The sequence below is a fragment of the Mus musculus genome, chromosome 9, assembly GCF_000001635.26.
Source record: "Mus musculus strain C57BL/6J chromosome 9, GRCm38.p6 C57BL/6J".
In the NCBI taxonomy this organism is placed as follows: Eukaryota; Metazoa; Chordata; class Mammalia; order Rodentia; family Muridae; genus Mus; species Mus musculus.
Window position 1 is genome coordinate 59,317,620 of NC_000075.6, and position 16,989 is coordinate 59,334,608.

The 16,989-nt window shown below is 42.4% G+C and overlaps 1 protein-coding gene across 3 annotated transcripts in view; it reads right to left on the bottom strand.

The window, feature by feature from the left end:
- Positions 1-4,346: 4,346 nt before the first annotated feature.
- The window catches only part of Bbs4 (Bardet-Biedl syndrome 4 (human)), a 31,543-nt gene continuing 18,900 nt past the window's right edge, over positions 4,347-16,989 (bottom strand). For 2 of the 3 annotated variants that reach the window (NR_153195.1, NM_175325.3), the window contains exons 8-16: positions 15,861-15,988; positions 12,799-12,853; positions 10,961-11,029; positions 9,837-9,989; positions 9,568-9,739; positions 7,171-7,240; positions 6,418-6,559; positions 5,769-5,970; positions 4,347-5,363 (exon numbers count right to left, since the gene is read on the bottom strand). Coding sequence is in view for 2 of the 3 variants with exons in the window: in NM_175325.3 (NP_780534.1) it covers positions 5,251-5,363; positions 5,769-5,970; positions 6,418-6,559; positions 7,171-7,240; positions 9,568-9,739; positions 9,837-9,989; positions 10,961-11,029; positions 12,799-12,853; positions 15,861-15,988 (1,104 nt within the window). In the remaining variant the exon portion in view is untranslated. The remainder of the gene's footprint in view (positions 5,364-5,768; positions 5,971-6,417; positions 6,560-7,170; positions 7,241-9,567; positions 9,740-9,836; positions 9,990-10,960; positions 11,030-12,798; positions 12,854-15,860; positions 15,989-16,989) is intronic. The other variant, NM_001359558.1, reaches the window with a different exon arrangement.

Here is a 16,989-nt window from a genome sequence, read left to right on the forward strand (position 1 = left end):
AATATCGGTAGGCATACTCCAAATTCATGAAGGGTGTTTGAGTTGGTGAAATGTTACTTGATATTATCTGACAGACTCCCTTGGCTTAACCTCACTCAACCTCAGCTGTAAAATGGGGTTATCCTGGTAGCTCTCCTTCAGGGTTTGGTTGATAAAGTAGACAGATAGGGCAAGTATTTAGCACAGTATGAACACACAATTTTAGTAATTACCTCTCACTAAGCTAAACAGGCAACTTCTGGGCCTAAGACCATTTCAGGTTATTTGAAAACTGTGGTAGTAATCCAGCTGTTTCTTGTCTTACTGTGTTTTAGGGTAACAACGTAAGTGATGAAGCTGTACACATTGAAGTGTATCACTTGGTAAGCCTCAGTAGATGTCTTCATCACCAGCGAAATCCTCCATGCCATCCCATTCCTACCCTGGACTTGTAGTCAGCTGTTCTTCTCTGTAATCAAGTAGTTTTGTATGTTCTGGGGTTTATCAATGAAATGTCACTGCCTGGTCCTGCTGGCAAACTGTACATTCATTCGTGTTTCATATGGCTGCATGTTTTACGGCTATATGTACATACAGGCTTCCACTTCCAGGTTAATAAGCTCACCAACAAGAGCCTAAAGAGAACCTGTATGTAGGACCAGGATGGCCAACCAAAAATCCTTATAGAAGTGGCTAGGACATTTTACACCCTTGCTGACAACTTCTGACCTGATTCTATCTTATTCTTGCCAACAGTGGGAGTTTTCAGTGTTCGGTTTAAGCCATTTTGGTAGGTATCTATTGTTTTTTTCTGTTTCCCAGGTAACAAATGCTAGATACCTTTTCAGTGCTCATTAGCCATGCCTATACTTTCCTTTATAAAGTTGCACAATACTTTATCCAAATGGGACATTTGTGTTGGTCTGATGTTTGTTTTCCTTATTATCGAGCTATAAGAGTTCCATGTTTGCAGATACGATAAGGTCTTTGTCAGGTCTCCTCTTTACAGACTGTAGCCTGATGCTCATGTTAATGTCTTAACACTCGTCTCACCTGGGAAACAAAATGCCACATCATCCATGCTCTCAGGTTTTCTTGGAGCTTTATAAACTCAGCTTTGACAGTTAGCTCTATAATGCAGTTTGACCTAATTCCTATGCACAGTGTTATCCTAATGCCATATTTATTTCTTTACTGATTAAAAAAATATATTTTAGGTAACATAGCTTTGAAATATGCACACATTGTGGAATGGCCAGATTTCCAGAATACAACATAATGATCATGCAGTATGTGGGTATTTCAAACTGGCATTTTTCACTTAAAATTATTTTCTCAGCCTGATAGCTTCTTTGTGCACTTTTTTTTTTTGATTGATTGATTGATTATATGTAAGTACACTGTAGCTGTCTTCAGACACACCAGAAGAGGGCATCAGATCTCATTACAGATGGTTGTGAGCCACCATGTGGTTGCTGGGATTTGAACTCAGGACCTTTGGAAGAACAGTCAGTGCTCTTGACCACTGAGCCATCTCTCTAGCCCGCACTTTTTCTTTTGTCTGGCTCTACCGAAGTTTAATCATCCACTTGTAAACATATATCATGATTGCTTCCAAGTTTGGGCATCTGTGTGGGGGATCATGTGATTCCAGTTCACTTTGTCAAATACTTTAGTATGACTCTTGGAGCATATAAGTATGGGTTTTTTGTTTGTTTTTTAAAGGAATTTGCTAAACTTAATTCCAAGGCACCTGTGCTGCATACTTGCTAATATCAACATTGGCAGTGTTCTTGGTTCCAGTCTCTTTCATGGGTCAAAACCATGTCTTTATCTGAGATTATCAATTTGGTTGGATTTTCCTAAATCTTTAAAATTGTATTGTGAGCTGCCTTTATAAAATAAGTTTTTATTCTTTTCAGAATGAATGAGAAACTGCAAATCCAGATGCCCAGAGGACTGAACATGTATGGCCTGTTACCTAAGAAAACCTAATTTCAGGTACTGTAGAAAGCGTTGCTTTGTGACCATTCATGGAAGAAAGGTACTGTACTGCCCCTGAGGAACAGGGAAAAATGAACAGGCCTCTCAGTTTCTGTCATACCTTACCTGAAGAGAAAAGCACCTTTGCACTTGTATACCCTGATATTAAGATTTTAGCCAGATGTGGTAGTGCATACCTGTTAACAACAGCATTTAGAGGTAGAGGTAGGAAGATCAGGAATAAATGCTATATTCTCTCAGCTACATTATGTGAGGCCAGCCTGGATTATATGAGACCCTGTCTTAAAAAAACATTTAAAGTCATCTTGGAATATAGAATTCATTTCTGTCCTCAGAGATCTCCTTCCTCTACTTTGAAGCTCTATAAAATGAGTAGCTTAATCTCTGCATGGACTTCTATTACCACCACTGCTTCTCCAAGGGGGCATCCTACTTGATGATGTAGGATCAGGGGCTGCACTGTGTCCCAGGTTCAAATCCAGTGCAGCCTGACATGTACCTTCTAAAATGGGTTTTCTCCTCCACCTGCAGGTTCCTCTCCAATAGACTTGCTGTTTCTGACAGTAACTTTGTGGTAAACTCAACTGACCTCCCTTCCTGAACCCTGTCTCCTTTTACCTTCCATGACACCATGCCGCTTTCCTCCTTAAATACTTGTTTTCCTTCTCCAATCTCTGCCTTCATCTTAACTTTGAGACTTCCTAAGCCTGTGTTTTTCAGCTATCATTGAATCCAGATCCCTCCAGCACAGTGGTTCTCAACCTTCCTAATGCTGTGATCTTTTAATACAGTTCTTCATGTTGTGACCTCAACCAAAAACTTGTTTCATTGCTACTTTATGACTGTAATTTTGCTACTGTTAGGAATTGTAAATATCTGATATGCAGTATATCTAGTATGTGACCTCAAAAGGTGTCTTTTTTTTTCTATTTTTTATTAGGTATTTAGCTCATTTACATTTCCAATGCTATACCAAAAGTCCCCCATACCCACCCACCCCCAATCCCCTACCCGCCCACTCCCCCTTTTTGGCCCTGGCGTTCCCCTGTACTGGGGCATACAAAGTTTGCGTGTCCAATGGGCCTCTCTTTCCAGTGATGGCCGACTAGGCCATCTTTTGATACATATGCAGCTAGAGTCAAGAGCTCCGGGGTACTGGTTAGTTCATAATGTTGTTCCACCTATAGGATTGCAGATCCCTTTAGCTCCTTGGGTTCTTTCTCTAGCTCCTCCATTGGGAGCCCTGTGATCCATCCATTAGCTGACTGTGAGCATCCACTTCTGTGTTTGCTAGGCCCCGGCATAGTCTCACAAGAGACAGCTACATCTGGGTCCTTTCGATAAAATCTTGCTAGTGTATGCAATGGTGTCAGCGTTTGGATGCTGATTATGGGGTGGATCCCTGGCTATGGCAGTCTCTACATGGTCCATCCTTTCATCTCAGCTCCAAACTTTGTCTCTGTAACTCCTTCCATGGGTGTTTTGTTCCCAATTCTAAGGAGGGGCATAGTGTCCACACTTCAGTCTTCATTCTTCTTGAGTTTCATGTGTTTAGCAAATTGTATCTTATATCTTGGGAATCCAAATGGATGGACCTGGAGGGCATCATCCTGAGTGAGGTAACACATTCACAAAGGAACTCACACAATATGTACTCACTGATAAGTGGATATTAGCCCCAAACCTAGGATTCAAAAGGTGTCTTGATCCACAGGTTGAGAACCAGTGCTCTATAGGAACCTCCAAACAGACTTTGTTCAAGTCAGGTTATTTAGGAGTCTAGTAAGGTATCATTGAATTGTCTCAAAGAGACATGCCTAAAAACAGACTTGAAAAGCCCTTGATCCTAGTCTTAAGTCCAGAATGAGTATCTACTCACCCTATATAGTCTCTCAGTTGCCACCGTGGGTGACAAGCAGACCCACGCTCCTTTCTGTTGATTGAGCATCTGGTTTTCTTTCTCCTCTCATAAGCTTACATTCTTATCTCTCATCAAGACCTTTTAGTTTTAGTAAATCAATTTAGTCTATACCACCCTCCATGCTGATGTAGAGGTGGGTTTTCTCCATTGCTGCATGACAGAACAGACCTGCTACCCAGGCAAGGAATCACTTCTGGTAATGTGCTTGCCTTCAGAAGCTAGAGGACAGAAGAGGATTTCTGTTCGGTCTGCCAAGTCAGACCCAGCCAAAGCATCAAAACGCCACCCTGGCTTGATGGCATGTCAGTTTTGTAGCTGCCGGTTAAAAGGAAAACTGGTACTACTTCAGAAGGGACTAATCTACACTTCTGGGAGGCCACACTACAGTCAAGAGCAACTTGACTTTGAGGTGATAATAGTTTTCAAACCAGGCTCGGAAATAGGTAAAGACAGACAGTGATCATAGTTTTATTTTTTTAAAAATCTTTTAATATGACCTCTTGGATATCCATAATCTTTTACAAAGGCTGCTAATGGGTTGTGAGAGCGTTTGTCAGCATTCATCATTGATTGTCTTGGCTAAAATTCCTTATCTAAAAAAGCTGTTCTTTTTCAGCAGTACTGGGGATTAAACCCAGGGCCTGTGTATGCTAAGCAAGTGCTCTAATACTGAGCTATGTCCTCAGTCACCTACCCACTTTTCCCCTTTAAGTTCTTGGTGCCGATTCCAGACCAGCCCTTGACTCTACTACTTAAACTGACATGATCTGGCTCTAAACTCTGACCTCTCTTAAGAATGGAGATAAGGACTTGTTTTAGAGTCTCTTTGGGCAAATATAGCTGGATTCATTCCATCTAGGTCTCAACTTAATCTAAAAGGAGTGGTGGTAGTGGTAGTTAGGGAAGCCCTCTTTAACTAGGTTCTTAATACAAGGTTTGTGTTTCCAGTGGAGACTTCTATCTTCCCACAGTCAGTTAAAATGAGGCTTCATTACCACAGCCTACTGAGTAGAGGTCCTCTTCCCTTTATCAAGATAAAAGTCCTTCACTGAGTAACGGGCTTTCATCGTTTGCCTTGCTAACTCTTGGAGTATACATGCGAGGCCTCACGTCTATGTAGCATGCCTTCGCCCTTGTTCCTGGATGATGGGGCCAGCCAAGAGCTGCATAGGCCTTAGGCTCCTTCTGATCATCACAACACACCCTGGGTTCTGTTTTAATTCTGCAGTGCCCACCCAGGGACGAAGTGTTAGCCTCCATCTGCCTGGTCATATGACCACCTTCTATATGGTCTCACTTAAGAGACCCCCTACTCCAGGGTCATCCTCGGTTTTTCCTGTTTGTTGCTATTTTTCTTTCTTTTGTTCTGATGCTTCTGTTGGACTTGCTTCCACAGTGGGCTCTGGCTCTGGCTCCAGTGGCAGTGATGGTGGCTTTGGGAGCTGGGCTCCTACAGCACCTTGCAAGGAAACAAAACTTGAGTTCTCAGTTACTCAATTTTAGAAGAAACTTTAAGAGGGAACTTTGTAATGTCTGAGACTATCAAGACTATAGTGTATTTTGCACCCAGGAGGGATGCTCATAACTGAAGAAAGAGAACATTAAGCTTGTGAAAATTAAGGCAAGAATGTACAGCAGCATGCACTTAGTAATGCACTTCTTACAAACTTACCACCCTGTCTAAGTCTACCTCATAGCGTGCCCTTCAGAAACCAATGCCAGCTGGGTCACTCTGGGCTTTTCCCTCTCTAGTACTAAATTGGCCATGAGTTTGCAGAGTGCAAACCCTGCTCAAAGCTGTGATCTCTGCTGGTAGAGGTATCTTATCCCCACTAAGTCTTCAGCGTTCTGTGTAGTCTCTTACCTGAAAGGATCTTTCTGTATGCAGCTGCTGAAGACATCGCCTGTCCTAGAGCTTGAATGGAACCCAGAGGCTGCTGGAGAGTAGCAGATTTGCTGCCTGAATTGGTCCGGTGCTTTGTCTTGGGATCTTTGACTGGTTTGGTCCAGACCAGTGCCTCTCCCACCTGAAGGGCAGCTCCCAACTTCTGAGCCATCTCTACCATCTGTGCCCACATGAAGGGGAAAAAAGCTACTGACAAGACCAGCAGAGCCAAGTCAGCCTTTCACCCAAAGCCACTAACTGAACCAGTGCCTGCTGGTACTAGCAATTGAAGGAGGAGTACTTAACACAAGGAAATCCTTTTCAAGTGCTAGGAGGACTACAAGCTTATAGGATGGCAAGAGGCTTCTTTACAGGATCTCAAAATGGAACAATTCAAGTTTGAAGCATCACTGGCCAAACTCTGCCTGAGCCTACTATATTAATGAAAACATAAGTTATTAAGCCTGAACTATTTTGTTACTTTCTTCTAGCAAAGGCTGTCTCAGACTCTTAATTAGTGAATTCATGCTGCAATCAACATGAAGCCCAAAGAAACATCAGCTTATGGTACCTTTGGTATCTGTTAAGAGCTTGCTTAATGATGTGTAGGAGCTAATAAAAGGCCTACCTCAGAGTCAAATTCCAGAGGGCTGTTGTCCTTGAGAAAGTTGACCTTCTTCTCCATCTCCTGGTACTGAGCCAGGGCGCTCTTCTTCTCACCCTGGTTATACAGCAGCACAGCATAGTTCAGGTTTACTAAAGGGTTACACCTGCGGCAGAGAGACAGGGAGGCTGGGGCTCGCAAGAACTAGTGATTTGAAGATCCTTCTCCTTATATGAAGTCCACAAACAAAACAAAACAAAACAAAACAAAGTAGTGGTTGTCCCCATTTATAATACAGCAAAGTGCTATGTGACCCACTGGGTCAAGGAACTAACTGCCCAAGGAGCAAAGTATTATATGGACTGAGTCTGGAACCAACAAAGCCAGCCAGGGAAGGGCAGAACAAAAATATCCCAGACCAGCTGTGTAGCAAATTCTGGTGGAATAACCACACCCCCCCCCCAAGAACCTTAGTTATCTTTGATTAACCTGAACCCAGAGTCCCACCAGCTAATCTAGCTAGCCCACAGCTTATCAGCAACCCAAGATGGAGGGCTGCCAGCTCTTGCCTTTCTTTGGATTCCTGATTACTAAGCTCAGAACTGGAAGTGCTTCTCAGGATTTTTTACTCTTGCTAAGTTCTGCTTGCTTAAGAACCACAACCTTCCACATTTATGCCACATGGTGGCTAAGATGATTCCCTCTGGCAGCATTAATCTTATGGCAGTCTTTGGTATTAGCCCTCTCTGACCCTTTCCCATAGAACAGAATGCTTACTTATCCAGGCGAACAGCTTCTACATAAGCTCTTCTGGCATTCTCTATATCTTCCAGGTTGGTCAGAGCCACTGCCACAGAAAAAATCAGAGCTCATTTTAGATAGCAAAAATAATATTCTAGACCGATCTCAAAATGAAGCCTTTTTCATCGTTCAGCTTAGATCCCTCACCACATCAATTGGCTGCAGACTGTCACGTGGCCTACTTTTGCCACTGCTTTCTCATACTGCAGGACCATGTGGAGGCTGGCTCTGCTCTGTCAGATTAGAGCTGATGCTTTTGCCATGGCATAAGCAGTAAGGTCCCTTACCTTACAGTAAGGCTTTTTGTACCTCACTGGAACTTGAGCTAGGTTTGTATTCTGGTGTTCTCCAAACCACCACCATTTAGCTGCTTTTGACCTTTCTCTCATAAATTGAAAACACCACAGTAACAACCAAAATACACACCAGAAGACCGCTACCAATGAAGACATGGGAAACGTTTCTAAGTTTGTTTTGTGGAGAAAATATTCCCTAAAAGGAATAGTTAGCACTTGGGAGACAGAAGCAGGTAGATCTCTCTGAGTTCGAGGCCAGCCTGGTCTATAGAATGAGTTCCAGGACAGTCAAAGCTACACAGAGAAACCCTGTCTCGGAAAAAAAACAAAAAAACAAAAAAAGGAATAGTACTTCAAAATTATTTTTGTTGTATTTTCTGAAACACTGTCAGGGTCTCACTAATGTAGCTCAGGCTGACCCCAAATTCATTATTTTCCAACCTGTACCTTCTAAGACTATAGAGGCAGGTGGATTTCTGAGTTCGAGGCCAGCCTGGTCTACAGAGTGAGTTCCAGGACAGCCAGGGCTACACAGAGAAACCCTGTCTCTAAAAACCAAAAAGACTATAGATATGATTCACCTCTGCCCAGCTTAGTTTTACTTTGTATAGCATAGATAGAATTTGGAAATAGAATGATACAGAAATAATAATGAGATCAATGGGATGGCTCGGTGAGAAAGGATGCTTGTTGCCCAGTGGCCTAAGTTGGACCCTGGAACCCATATAATGGAAAGAGAAAAAATTTTCCCTCTTGTCTTGATCTCCATATATGCACTGTGCTATATATTTTTTTAAGACATTAATTTACTAACCATGACAAAACTCAAAGGTTTAATATTCATTATTTTTAATCATGCAATCCTCACATAAACCGTGACCGTGAGTACATATAATTAGAATTAGCAGTAGAGGCCAAATTCCACTTTACACACAGGTTCTTTTTTTTTTTTTTTTTTTTTTTTTGGTTTTTTGAGGCAGGGTTTCTCTGTGTAGCCCTGATTGTCCTGGAACTCACTTTGTAGACCAGGATGGCCTCGAACTCAGAAATCCGCCTGCCTCTGCCTCCCAAGTGCTGGGATTAAAGGTGTGTGCCACCACGCCCCGCTTACACCCAGGTTCTTAATTGTACTACTGAACTCAAATCAATTGCATTCAGTAAGTATGAGGGTTGGTATGTTTGCCTAGCGATATGCAGGGCCCAGGGCAATCTCCTCCTCCTTCACCACCACAAACAACAAGAAAAAGCATACAGATAGGAAAAGAACTGTTAAGAGGAAACTGTGGAGATTGGCGATTTAGCTCAGTGCTTGCCTAGCAAGCACAAGGCCCTGGATTCGGTCCTCAGCTCTGGGGGGAAAAAAAAAGAGGGAACTGTGTGGGACTAGAAAGATGCTTCGGTGTTAAGAGCACTTGGTGTTCCTGCAGAAGACCCAAGGGTGGTTCTGAGAACATCCACACCAGGTAGCTCATAGCTGTCCGAAACTCTAGTTCCAAAGAACTCCATGTCCTCTTCTGTGCATAAACCCACATACTGACATACACATAATTACAAATAAAATGTAAATTATTTTAGAAAAAAAGATAAGTGTGGTGGTGCACACCTTTAATTCCAGCACTCCAGAGGCAGAGGCAGAGGCAGGTAGTCACTGAGTTCAAGTAACTTGCCATGCAAGTTCCAGGCCAACAAGGACCATACAGTGAGACCCTGTCTCAAAAAAAAAAGGTGGATATGGATGATTGTGATTTAACCTGTTGAGACTCTTGAGTTCAAATCCCTCTTGCTTTTTTTTTTAAGATTTATTTATTATTTATTATATGTAAGTACACTGTAGCTGTCTTCAGACACTCCAGAAGAGGGAGTCAGATCTCATTATGGATGGTTGTGAACCACCATGTGGTTGCTGGGATTTGAACTCCGGACCTTCAAAAGAGCAGTCGGGTGCTCTTAATCTGCTGAGCCATCTCACCAGCCCTCAAATCCCTCTTTAGTGTATTTAGTTACTAACCTATAATCCTAATTCACTTTTCCATCATCATAACTCAGAAGAATAAGTGTCTATATAAATGTTCCTTACCAGCCAAGAGCATGTAGAGTTCCCCCATCTTTGGCTGGAAGTTGATGGCTGCACTGAGAAAATGGAATGCTGATGCATACTGCTGCATAGTCAAATGGACAAGGCCCAGGTTGTACAGAATCTTCCAGTCGAAGGGTGCCAAGTAGTTGGCTCGTTTTAGGCAGCTGATAGCCTACAGAAACAGGAGCACTCAGCCCAGGGCAAGGCAAGCCCAGCAGACCCAGTCACCACATGGATGGGTATCAACAAGGACTCCAAGGAACACTTACTGCCACATATTTCTTCTTGCCAAAGAAACACATTCCAATGTTATTCCAAAGTGGAGGACTTTCTGGAATAGCACAGGCTACAACTCTGTATTTGGTAAGGGCGACATCAAAGTCCCCATGAGTCTGCATCATGCTGCCTGCTGCCAAGATGGCCTGAAAACACAGTGCATGTAAACTTAGTACTTCTGTCACCAAGAAGCCCAAGCCCATGAGATAGTCTCCTGAGTGTACATAAAGCACATCAGCCAGACGTGACCAAGAACAACTTCCAGGTACATAAATATTTAGACCCAAGCCACTAGGGCAAGGACTCCTAAGGAATGTCTTTGGAATCCCACAGCATAAAAAATAAAAAAATAAAAAAGCATACAATGTCACTGGCTCCATCTAGCTTCAGTTGTTTTCTACTTGTAGCTAGGGACTTCACTATTCTAGTAACTGCTGCCATTTGTCTGCTCTACTTTGTACACTTAATGCTTCAGGCACCTCACACCTGCCTGTGGCTATTTAATACTCAGCTTTCTGGCTCAGGATGCAGTGTGAGTTGCCTTTAGTTTTTATCTGTCCAGCACTATCATTTCTTTAAGGAAAGGTACCAAGACAACAGAGCCAGGCTACTGGCTTCCTAAATGAGTGAGTTTGTATTTAAACCATATCTGGTTGCACCTCTCTCAGTAACGTTCATTCACTTAATTTTCTCACCCTCAAGTCACATAAGGAAGTTGCGTGACTTCATTAGGATCAAGAATCCTTCAACAGTTGTTGTGGAAGCTTGGCTAAATCCTCGAATAACACATAAACTCTAAGGGCATTCTAATTTTACCTGCAGCAAAGATTAACAGTCCTATTACCATAAATGGAGCACTTTTGAAGAAGCTGACTGTTAACACGTTACAGTAGCTTCAATGACAACTACCTTTTAGAAGTAAGAACTGTGACTAAAAGGTGATTTGTGAGACAGGGTAGTCTACTTGCCTAACATGCACAAAGCGCTGGCTTTATTCGCCAGCACTAATATACATACACACAAAGTTACCTTCTTGCATATTTAAAATGAGAAAGCTATCTTGTTTCTAGGGTCTGACCATCTCTAGGGGTCATGGGACCACCACAGCCTGCAGTACCTTGTAGTTGGCAGGGTCGTAGGTCAGTGCATTCCCAAGATGTTCAAATGCCTTCTGGTACACACCAAGCTTGAAAGAAAGCAAACCAAAAAAATTTACCTCAGCAGGGAGATGTCAGTTCACAAATCTGGCCCACTATACCCTGAATGGAAACATGCAGTCATTTGTAAAGTTCTTTTGAACACTCATACCACAACCCTTGAAAATAGTGATGCCCAGAAGTTCCTAACACCCAAGATACAATTCACAGGCCACATGAAGCTCAAGAAGAAGGAAGACCACAGTGTGGATACTTCGGTCCTTCTTAGAAAGAGGATCAAAATACCAATGGGAGGAGATACAAACACAAAGTTTGGAGCAGAAACTGAAGGAAAGGCCATCCAGAGACTATCCCACCTGGGGATCCATTCCATATATAGTTACCAAACCTAGACACTATTGTGGATGCCAACAAGTGCTTGATATAGCTGTCTCCTGAGAGGATCTGCCAGTGCTGGACAAATACAGAAGTGGATGCTCACAGCTATCCATTGGACTAAGCACAGGGTCCCCAATGGAGGGGCCAGAGAAAGGACCCAAGGAGCTGAAGGGGTTTGCAACCCCATAGGAGGAACAACAATATGAACCAACCAGTACCCCCAGAGCTCCCAGGGACTAAACCACCAACCAAAGAGTACACATGGAGGGACTCATGGCTCCAGCTACCAGTAGCAGAGGTGGCCTTGTGGGACATCAATGAGAGGATAGGTCCTTGGTCCTGTGAAGGCTTAATGCCCTAGTGCAGGGGAATGCCAGGACAGGGAAGCGGGAGTGGGTGGGTTAGTGAGCAGGGGAGGGGGAATAGGATAGGGGTCTTCGGAGGGCAAACCAGGAAAGGGGATAACATTTGAAACATAAATAAAGAAAATATGTTTATGAAAGAAAATTTTTTAAAAATATCTTTAAATTTTTTTAATGGTATGTCAGTTTAAACTAAATCAATTTTTGAATAAATTTTATACCAAACCATAAAAAAATAGCAGTGATAATAAAAATAAAGTAGGTATACCAGTGATAATAAAAATAAAGTAGGTATACCAAATAAAACACAAATCTCCATGTTTGTGATTTTCTTATTTTTGTTCCTTTTTCTCCTGATGAAGTTAAAGTATCTTCAGCCACAAAATTTTTTTTTCAGAAGCACTCATGCTGATTGATATTAAAGCCTCCTGACAGAGACTGTTCTGTTGCGCCTCCTCACAAGCCAAAGCCCAGATGACCCAGAACTCTAGGTTCTTCTTAAGCAATACTTACAGAAGCTACTTCAGAGGCATAATGGCTCAACAGCAAGACTATAGGGCGGGCAGGGTAAGTCAGCTCAGAGACCTGGGGCCTCAGGTGCTCAGGCCAACACAAGTGGCAGAGTCCCATCCACACTTAGCAATGTGAGGGGAGGGAATGTCTCCTCTAAAAATCTACCCCTTGCTGCTCTCACCTATAGAACCTTGGATAGCGAGGTGAACCAACACGAACAGGCTCGGCCCCAGCACCCATAGAGTAGTACATGTATCAGTTCTCTTCCTTCCCCCAAACTAGAGAGCAGTACTGTATACGCATATATATATACTCTCATGAATATGCTTTCCCTATTGCATAAGATGAAAGATGTAAGGAGGAAACAGATTACAACTTGGGTGCAAATGTTAGTTCCCTTAGCAACGAGTATATAAAACAAACCAGGGTTCCTGTGTGTGCTGTGACTGTTAATACAATGTGCCAAGTAGAAAAGTGAAGGAAACCACCATAGACACAACCTAAAGCATCTCTATGTGAATATGTGGAAAAACAGCTCTCATTACCTGCAAGTAGAGCAATCCTAAAGTTGTAAGAAGTTCAGTATTTTCTGGTGAGAACCTGTAACAAAGAGATGCTCACAAGGAAACCATGGTTATGAGACACAGACTTGCAGAGCCATCTGCCTCACTCCCAACACCCAGAATCTTTTTTTTTTTTCTGAGACAGGGTTTCTCTGTGTAGCCCTGGCTGTCCTGGCACTCACTCTGTAGACCAGGCTGGCCTCAAACTCAGAAATCCACCTGCCTCTGCCTCCTGAGTGCTGGGATTAAAGGCGTGCGCCACCACTGCCCGGCCAGAACCCTTTCCTCTTTCTTTTCCTTGTAAACTTCTGAGAGCAGTTTGGCAATCTCCTTCAAAAGCAAATCCTCTTAATCCTGAGACAGGGAGGGTCTGCTCAGCAGAAGGAAATGGGGCTTAGAATCGAGACTCTTTTTTTCTTTTTTTTTTTTTTCAGAGCACTTATTTTGGACCAACAGCAACCTTAAAAAAGAACTGTGTGGAACGATTCTTCACACTGAAAATAATGAAAAAAAATTAAGATTTACTTGGGGCTGGCAAGATGGCTTAGTGGGTAAGAGCACTGGCTGCTCTTCTGAAGGTCCTGAGTTCAAATCCCAGCAACCACATGGTGGCTTAAAACCACCCATAATGAGATCTGATGCCCTCTTCTGGTTCTCTTCACCCTTGTCTGAAGTCAGCTACAGTATACTTATGTATAATAATCAATCTTTAAAAAAAAAAGACAAGATTTACTCATTTATTTTATTTATATGAGTACATTGTAGCTGTCTTCCGACACACCAGAAGAGGGCATTGGATCCCATTATAGATGATTGTGAGCCACCATGTGGTTGCTGGGAATTGAACTCAGGACCTCTGGAAGAACAGTCAGCGCTCTTAACCGCTGAGCCATCTCTCCAGCCCAATAATGAAATTTTAAGCCAATTCAGTCAGGGTACAGTTATGCTAGTCTCTCTACTGAGAATTCTGTCACTTTCCCTGTGCTAATAACAGTAGGCAGCCTACTTCCTATGTCATTTAGGGCTCTGAGGCCCCTGGCAATATGTTCTCCAAGTTAAACAAAGCCCCATACTAAATTGCCAAACTAAACAAAGAAGGCATACATCATCAGCCTTTGGAAAGACTTAGATATTGCATCTTGGGAGTAAACTCTGGCCTATTATCTGCCTTTTCAGTCTTTCACTGATGCTTGTCTTTATCAAAAAGCCAAAGCAACAGAGTTGAGACCATCTGAACACAGGATCATTAGTTTCACCAGTAAAGCATCAAAGAGCAAAGTACTGTTCCTGCTTGTTACCTATAGGAAGTCCAGAACTTACATAGTCAAAGCTGGTCCTGTGCCTGAGCTGGCAAACAACTTTCTCAGGATAATTATTTTTGTCTTACTTTTCTATAGTAAGTATCCATTTTGAACATACTCCTTCCCAAACCACATAATGAACTTGTGCGTCCCACTCTTCACATTCCATCAGTATCTGTTCCCCTTCCAACACTCCTTCTCAAATACTCAACTGTCCTGTTTTCTCCTTTGGGAAGATGAGTGATTCATGTCACCCTCCCTGGAGTTCATGTGCACTAATTCACATGCCCCCTTGTCCAGGACAAGTGTCAGGAACAGGCTTACTCTCATATCACAGGAGCTCTTGACTTGTCTCACGGCTCCTTCCTACCTGTCCACATTAAGTCTGACCTTACCAACAAACCTAAGAGATTTGTCTGTCACAAATTATAGAAAATGCAGAAATGAGTGCTGTGACTGATGTAGGCAGGAAGCTCACCCTGTGGTGGACAAAGCTAAGAAGTGACGAGTACTCTATACCAGTTCCAAATCTTAGTACGTGAGTCACACCTATTCTATGATCGAACACGACACCTGAGCATTTTACTACAGCTGTCCTATTTAAAACAAACAAGGCAGGTGCGGAGGTAGGCGGGCCGCTGTGTGTTCCTGGCCAACCTCGTCTACAGAGTGAATTACAGGCAGCCAAGGCTGCATGCTGAGATCTGCCTCAAATAAGTGAAGCAAGATGACACTACACAGAAAAGACAAAAATTCCATGTGTCCCTAGAGAGGAAACTTGGGATAGGAAATTCGGCCATTCATTATCCACAGGTTAGACTACCCTAATATTATTTTTTATTAAAGAAAGAGCAGCAGCCGAACTCATGATATTGGGACTGGAGTGCAGCTCGGTTGTAGCACTTGTGCACAGTTAAGCACAAGTAAGGCTCTATCCTCAGCATAAGAAACCAAAGTAAAGGGGGGGGGATGGGGGACTTTTGGAATAGCATTTGAAATGTAAATGAAGAAAATACCTAATTAAAAAGAAAAAGAAACCAAAGTAACACAAGATATGTTGGTGTCAGGCTAATAAAACCAGGTGTCTGTTTCTGAGCTAGGGGATTTCTGTTCCTATATGATCTCCAGGAACTGAGGATCGGCTATAAAGTATTAAACTAGAAGATCACACAGACCCAAGTTCCTCCTGAGTGCATGTCCACCTACTTCTGTTGCAGCTGTTTTCTCCTAATTTCAAACTGTAGTCTATGAGCAGCAAGTATGTGTGCAGTTAAAAACCCTAGTTTTAGGGTTATTTGAAACTAGAGATGCTTACTCCATATTTAGTTTCCAGTATCGTCTTCCTTCAATATGGCCTGGAACATGTTACTCAGCTTGAAGGTGAAAAAACCCACGTAAGGAACTAAATCCCCAGTGCGTGGCCTGTGAAGCACCTAGTCCAGGGCAGACACTATTACAGAAGGAAGGAACTATCTGTCAATCATGTAACTGTCTCATTGCTTCCAGCAGGTATGTCAACCTGTGGCCTGTGGGCTGCATACATTCCAGCATAACTGTCAATCTGTCCCAACACAAAATGGCAAGCATCATTGCGTGCATGTGAGCGTGCGTGCATACGTGTGCACAAGGTTTTGTTATTCAATTGTTCTGTTCTTGAGCATAAACTTTGTAGGTGATAACTTCATGCTGCAGTGTTAAAAGGGTGGACATGCTGGTTGATGTCTAAGAGAAAAAGACACTTACTCTACTGCTTTCTTGTAGATCTCGATGGCTTTATCCAGGTCTCCCTGCAGTAAATGGATCTTCCCCAACATTATGTAAGTCAGGTCATGCTTGTTAAGCTGGAGGGCACTGTGCAGTTGGTCTTGTGCCTAATTACAGTTTAATGGAATGAAGATAACCAGATCAGTACCACTGTAGGACAATGGAGAATGTGAATACAGAGCTTGGGTGTACTTATGTGGGAACATCATGTCTGAGAAAGTAGCTTTCACAACCTAAGCATAGCCCAGCTAGCCTTGTTGAATTCATATAAGATGATCAACTTTATGCATGTTTTCTGTTTGACATTTACACCTATGACTTAAACTTTATAACCCCAAAGGGACATCATAGTACAGTATACAATACCACCCCAAACTTGATCCCACCTATACTCCTGACTACCTGTACAACCTTAGCCAGGCTGAACCAGTTTTCCTTGACAGTATGAAAACAAATGAACACAAAAGTTGTTCTTCTTTACTTATTCAACAAATACTTATTGAATGCCTGCTGGTCTAGATGGTATAGTAGAGTTAACAAAAAAAATTAAGGCTATGGCTAGGACTGCCTCGTGAGGCCCTGGCTTCAATCTCCAACATCACACAACAAAGAATAAATGTAAATAACTTATTGCTCTGGAGGAGCCTACATCTTAGTAGATAAACAAAAAGGCTTTTGTTCATTCACTGACTCAACAAGGGCTTCTATAAATGCCAGGACTTGTAATTGTTTAGCCTGCTGAGTTTTATAATAAAGCTAAATATAACTTTTTACCTCAGTAGAGGCCTAAAGGCCAGTCCTGCCTCTCCTCTGACTTCACTACACTACACTAGCAGGAATGTGCCTGGTAAAACGTTCTCTGAAGAGAACAATTTAATCATCTATACAAAACTAGATTCATCAAGAAACTTTTGTGTCCCCCTGAATATATATTTTATTATGTCTTGCAAAAAATAATTCTTACACTTCCATTGTTAAAATGCAGATTTTTTTCATAGCTCTGAGAGATAGACTAGATTTTACCATGATCTTGCAAAAAGATGTCAGAGTTAGCCTTGTTGGATTGATATCAGTGACAGTCTTGATGGCAGCAGAAAAAGAACAAAGC